This window comes from Chelonoidis abingdonii, chromosome 12 (genome assembly GCF_003597395.2).
Source record: "Chelonoidis abingdonii isolate Lonesome George chromosome 12, CheloAbing_2.0, whole genome shotgun sequence".
NCBI lineage: Eukaryota > Metazoa > Chordata > Testudines > Testudinidae > Chelonoidis > Chelonoidis abingdonii.
In genome coordinates this window covers 1,366,393-1,372,418 of record NC_133780.1, presented here as the reverse complement: position 1 = coordinate 1,372,418, position 6,026 = coordinate 1,366,393, and the positions used below count along the sequence as shown (strand labels likewise).

Below are 6,026 nucleotides of genomic sequence, written 5' to 3'. Positions count from 1 at the left end.
GGGGGACGCCTCCCACACGGAGCCAGAATCCCATGGCGCCGGGGCCGCCTCCCACATTGCAGCCCATCCCATGGCGCGCCGGGGCCGCCACCCACACGCAGCCCCCACCCCCATGGCGCGCGGGGCGCCTCCCCACACGCAGCCCCCGACCCCATGGCGCGCCGGGGCCGCCTCCCCACACGCAGCCCCCCTATCCCATGGGCGCCGGGGGCCGCTCCCACACGCAGCCCCCGACCCCATGGCGCACCCGCGACCCGCGCGCCCCACACGCACAGGCCAGATCCCAGGTGGCGCGCCGGGCCGCCTCCCACACGCACCCCAGATCCCATGGCGCGCCGGGGCCGCCTCCCACACGCACCCCCCTACCCATGGCGCGCCGGGGCCGCTCCCACACGCACCCCCCTTCCCATGCGCGCCGGCGCCGCCTCCCCACACGGCACCCGCTATCCAATTGGCGCGCCGGGGCGGCCTCCCCACACGCACCCCCAGATCCATGCGCGCCGGGGCCGCCTCCCCACACGCACCCCCCTATTCCCATGGCGCGCCGGGAAGGCCGCCTCCCCCACACGCACCCCCCCTATCATGGCGCGCGGGGCCGCCTCCCCACACGCACCCCCTTTATTCCAGGGCGCGCCGGGGCCCTCCCACACGCACCCCCCTATCCATGCGCGCCGGGGCCGCCTCCCCACACGCACCTCCTATCCCATGGCGCGCCGGGGTCGCCTCCCCAACGCACCCTCCTATCACATGGCGCGCGGGCGCCTTCCCCAGCACGCAACCCCCAGATCCCATGGCGCGCGGGGCCGCCTTCACCCACACGCACCCCTATCCCATGGCGCGCCGGGGCGCCTCCCCCACGACCTCCATTCCCATGGCGCGCCGAGGGCCGCCTCCTCACACGCACCGCGCCTAATCCCATGGATGCGCCCTGGTGCCGCCTCCATCACCCCCACGTCCCAATTTGGTGCGTCGGGGCCGCCTTCCCTAACATCTGCCACCCCCCATATCATAGTGCACCAGGCCATCTCCCCACATCCCATGGTTGCATTGGGCGCCTCCACATGACCTCGTCTCTTCACGATGAACGGGGCCTTCCCCCTCCACACACCCCCCTATCCCTGGTGACTAGGGCCACCTCCCCACATGCACCCCAGTATTCCCGATGGTGCACTGGGCACCTCCGCACATCCCATTTGGTGCGCCAGGGCCACCTTGCACGATGCCCGGTTCCGTCTCTCCGATACACTGGGCTTGTTCCCTCACCACCCCCATATCCCATGGGTGACCGGGGCGCGCCTCCCCTTTTATGCAACCTCCATTATCCACGATTGCAGCCGAAGCTATTGTTCCGCCATACCACCCCATATTCCATTGATGCACTTGAGGCCACCTTTTCCCCACACGCATTCCGTATCCCATGGTGCACCATGAGCCACCTTCTTACATGCACCCCCCCATATCCACAAGTGGACCTGGGCACCTCCTTCGCCCCAGTGGCCCCCACTCGCACAATGAACCAGGGGCTGCCACCTCATGCACCCGCATACTCACGGATGCACCGGGGCCTGTCCCCCCCCATGCCCCCGCATATCCCACGATGCACTAAGGACCTTATCCCTCCACACACCCCCCATATCTCCATCTGATGCACCTAGGGCTGCCTCCCTCATGCCCCCGCATTATCCCATGATGCATACCGGCCTCCTCTCCAGCACCTAATCCACGTCGTTAAATATGACGCATACTGTGTTTTTGCGCTATGTCCCCCCGCCCTCTGCGACGGCCGCATGAGTTAAATCATTCCCACAGTTATGTATAGTACTCGATGTTGCCGCACTCGGTACTCTCCCCCTCAACCTCAATGATCCTCTCTCCAATATACAACCTAGATTAACGCCAGCGACGTGGATGCTGAACACTATTCACACACATCTCTCTTCTCACATCATAATACTCAACTTCGATCTCTTGCTCTCTGAGTGTACTGTTGGTACGGCACTGACAATAATCATCCTTCACAGTCTCTCACGGAGTTTCCTGCCTCTAGAGAGTTCTCATTATTTGACGCTCTCCAATCTCGTGCATGGCACCCTAATCCCTTACTCTGGAGTGTCCTGTGCAACAAATATGGATAAAAAAACCGAAACCCCCAAAGCGAAGCAGGATCGGGCTCTGTGGAAGAAAATCCCACGGGAGAGCGGACCGCGGGCGCGTTCCCTAGCTTCTAGCCTTCTGAAAAAACTAAAAACATGGAATTATGAAAAAAAAGCCAGATATTAAAACACAGTTTTAGGGTGAGTGGCGCCACCAGGGGGTGGTGGAAGTGTCAGTAGGGAGGATGGCAATGCGGGGCCGCAGGTGGTTGGGGGGCAGTTGGGGAGGGGATCTGCCAATGGGAGGGTATTTGAGTCACGGGCGCAGGTGGTTGGTTGATGTGCGTCAGTGGGGGCGCAGGGGGTGCAGTTGGGATAACACTGCAATGGGGGAGGGGTGCCAATGGTGCGCTGAGGGGTGCAATGGAGCGAGCGGCACAGGGCATGGGTTGGCAGTGGTGGGAGGTGGTGCAATAGGTGCGCAGGGGGTGTGCAATGGGGGAGGGGCACGTGGGGGCGCAGGGCCAGTGGGTGCATGGGGAGATGGGTAACTATATGAAGGGCGTCAGGGAACGGTGGGCTGCAATGGGAGCTGGCAGGGATGGGCTGCAAAGTGGGGTGAGGGGTTGGCTAATGGGCGAGCCATAGGGGCTTGGTCAGTGGGGAGGGGTGCTAAATGGAGCGATATAGTGTAGCTGTGAGGCAGCTAAATGGGGAGGGGACGAGTGGGGGTGACTCCTATTATTGGCCAGAGTTGGGTCCAGGGCCACTGTTGCAGCCGGCTCAGGTGGGTGCCTTGAGCCCCTGGACGTGGAGGCAAGAAGGCTGAGCGGTGTCCGAGTTTAATTTGGGGTGGAGTGCAGGGTTTGGGGACAAAGGGGAGCGTACAGGGGGTGAAAGGGGCTGTCCGGCCGCAGCTAACTCCGTCCTTCCTGTCTTGCCTGCAGCCCGGCCTAACGCCTCTAAGTCACTCTCCCATTCCCCTTTCCAGCCCCCTAGTTCCCCAACTCACCCCCGGTTCCCCTTCTGGCCCCCCAGCTTCCCCAACTCACCCCGCTGCCCCTTCGGCCCCCGCTCCCCCAATCACCTGGTTCCCCTACTTCCGTGTTACCCCCCAGCTTTCCCTCAACTCACCCAAGAGTTCCTCCCTTCCGGACCCCCCAGCTCCCCAAACTCACCCCAGTTCCCCCTTCCGGCCCCCCAGCCTCTCCCCCAACTCACCCCGGCTCCCCCTTCCAGCCCCCCAACCCCCACGCTACCAAACTTCCCCTGTGGTTCCCCTTCCAGCCCCAACCCCACGCTTACCACAACTCCCTTTGCTCCCCCCTCAGCTCCCCAGCCCCCCACGCTACCCAAACTCACCCGGTCCCCCTTTTCCAGCCCCTTCAGGTACTCCTAGCAGAGCTCCCTCTTTCTAAGTTACACCTTTTGAATGCCCTTCAGCTCTCCAACTAATTCCCCTGAGCTCTATCCTGCTTCACAGGCCCACCAAACTCTCACAATTTTGCCCAGACTCCCCTTCCAGCTTTCTCTCCCAACCGGCCATACTCCCCTCAGCTCAGCTCTCCAAAGGACCCCTTGCTATCTCTTACTTTTCTGTGTGCCGCCCAGCTCCCTTTCCCCCCCAAACTCCCCTTGTGGCCCCCGGCTCTCTCCGTTCCGATAGTCCCCTACCAGTCGGCGTCAGCGGGAGCTGCTGCCATGGTTCGTCACTGGGCACGATAGCAGGCACACGCTCGCAACTGAACCGTCGACGTCAGAGGGAGCGGGCTGGTTCGTGCGACATGTGACATCGTAGGCCGAGAGCCTGAGGTTCCGGAGTGGCCACAAGGTAGATCCTGGCGCACTCTCCCGTTCCTGCGCGACATTCCTGCTTCAACCCCTTCTTGACTCCAGTTCCCTATGCACAGCCGCCAAGCATCGGTGGCCGACCTGTCTTTTGCTCTTCCTGCTTACACCGTGCGCCCTTTTGGAGTTCGCTGGTGCCGCGACATCGTTCAAACTTACCGCTGAGGGCCGCCCACGCTTACTGCAATGGAGAGCACGTTGGGGAGAAGCTGCACGCAACGCCCGATCACCCAGTGTCTATCCAGCCCAGATCCTCGTCTCAAGCGCAGGACGCCCCCAGTAAGGGGAAGGAGCCCCTCCCTCGTGAGTCGAAGTTTGTTACCGCCGGCCCCTGGTCCTCTAGAGCTCAGAGCCCTGCTCACGCTCTTATCTCCTCAGTCCTGTGCCATCAATCTGAGAGCTGAGAGGAGATTTGGAGCTGGCGTACCTTAAGGACGAGAGGGAGAGGGGACTACCGGGGAACGACGGCGTCTCTGACATATGCATTCGTTCTAAGGTGGATGTCTGGCCCTGGGAGCAAGTGGAATTCCCAGCTGGCTCAGAAGAGACATAGCAGCAGCCATGGCGGCGTGTGGCCTTTGGGCCAAGAAGGCGTGTGGGTTCCCCACCGCCGCTTGGGCCAAAGTGAGTGCAGTCTAGCAGTGAGGACCAGGTGAACTCCACGATTAGACTTCCCCGCAGTGGTGGCGTTGCCCCGAGCCGGCCCCGCAGGCGTGGCAAGGCCTGCTACAGCCTTGGCTCGAGGAGCGCGAGGGCGAGGGGCGGCGCATCTTCCCGGTGAGCACCATATTCCTGCGGTAGTGAGGGCAGCGGCGCCCTGGGTGGTCCGGGGCGCGGGGGACCGGCGGGCCCCCACCCGCTGCGCAGCATTCCAGTCGTGCTGCCAAAGTGGCTAGTTTGAGGAGGCCCTTATTACTGTGCCAAGTGCGAGGAGGCCTTCCAGGGGGTGGAGAAGCTGGTCTTCCACATGCGAGCCCAGCACTTCATCTTCATGTGTCCCCGCTGCGGCAAGCAGTTCAACCACAGCAGCAACCTCAACCGGCACATGAACGTCCACCGGGGCGTGAAGTCCCACTCCTGCGCCGTCTGCGGCAAGAGCTTCACCCAGAAGTCCACCCTGCACGACCACATGAACCTGCACAGCGGGCAGCGCCCCTACCGCTGCTCCTACTGCGACGTGCGCTTCGCCCACAAGCCCGCCATCCGCCGCCACCTCAAGGAGCAGCACGGCAAGACCACCGCCGAGAACGTGCTGGAGGCCAGCGTCTCCGAGATCAACGTCCTGCTGCCCTAGGGGCGCCGGGCGCCTGGGAGCCAGGACTCCTGGGTTCTCTCCCCACCTCTGGGAGGGGAGGGGGGTGTAGTGGTTAGAGCAGGGGGGTGGCTGGGAGCCACGACTCCTGGGTTCTCTCTCTGGCTCTGGGAGGGGAGTGGGGTGTAGTTGTTAGAGTGGGGGTGGGGCTGGAAGGCAGGACTTGTGGGTTCTCTCCCCGGCTCCAGGAGGGAAGTGGGGTGTAGTGGTTAGAGCAGGGGGGTGGGGGCTGGGAGCCAGGACTCCTGGGTTCTCTCTTCAGCTCTGGGAGGCGAGTAGGGGCCAGTGGTTAGATCCGCGGGGGGGGGCTGGGCGCCAGGACCCCTGGGTTCCATGCCTGGCACAGGGAGGGGGGCGGAGGGCAGGGGGCTAGCAGGTTAGAGCCGGGTGTGTTTTCCCAGCAACCAAAGAACGGATGTCCCGGCAGGGGAATTGGAGCCCAGGATGGGCAGAGCGAAAGGCCACGGGTGGGGGGAATCTCCAGTAGCTGGTAGTAGTAGGCGTTTATCCATCTCTTCTTTCAGCCGGCAAGAGGGGGGTTAGCACCCGTCAGCTAGCCGAGCGCAGATTTAGCCACTAGGAAGTAGAGGGGAACGGGCGGGGATGGGGCACGGGACCTGTCCTCTCTGGGGGGTGTCGGGTCCCCTCTGGCCCCAGGGCGGGGGCTGGCTGATGGGGGATGGGGCTGTTCCCCTCTGGGGGGCGCCGGCTCTGGGGCTCACCCGCCATGTCCACAACCAGTTTTTAGATTCTTTAAACTTTTTTTTTTTTTT

General features: G+C 63.2%; 1 protein-coding gene across 1 annotated transcript; it reads left to right on the top strand.

Annotated features, from left to right (window-relative positions):
• The first annotated feature begins 4,862 nt into the window (after positions 1-4,862).
• ZBTB12 (zinc finger and BTB domain containing 12) lies at positions 4,863-5,269 on the top strand. Its single transcript, XM_075071558.1, has one exon. It carries the CDS (start codon positions 4,909-4,911, stop codon positions 5,233-5,235), a length of 327 nt encoding a protein of 108 aa, XP_074927659.1. The 5' UTR covers positions 4,863-4,908; the 3' UTR covers positions 5,236-5,269.
• Positions 5,270-6,026: the final 757 nt, after the last annotated feature.

Excerpts from the sequence above, each read along its gene's own strand:
- ZBTB12 (XM_075071558.1), top strand. The coding sequence starts at position 4,909 with ATGCGAGCCCAGCACTTCATCTTCATGTGTCCCCGCTGCGGCAAGCAG.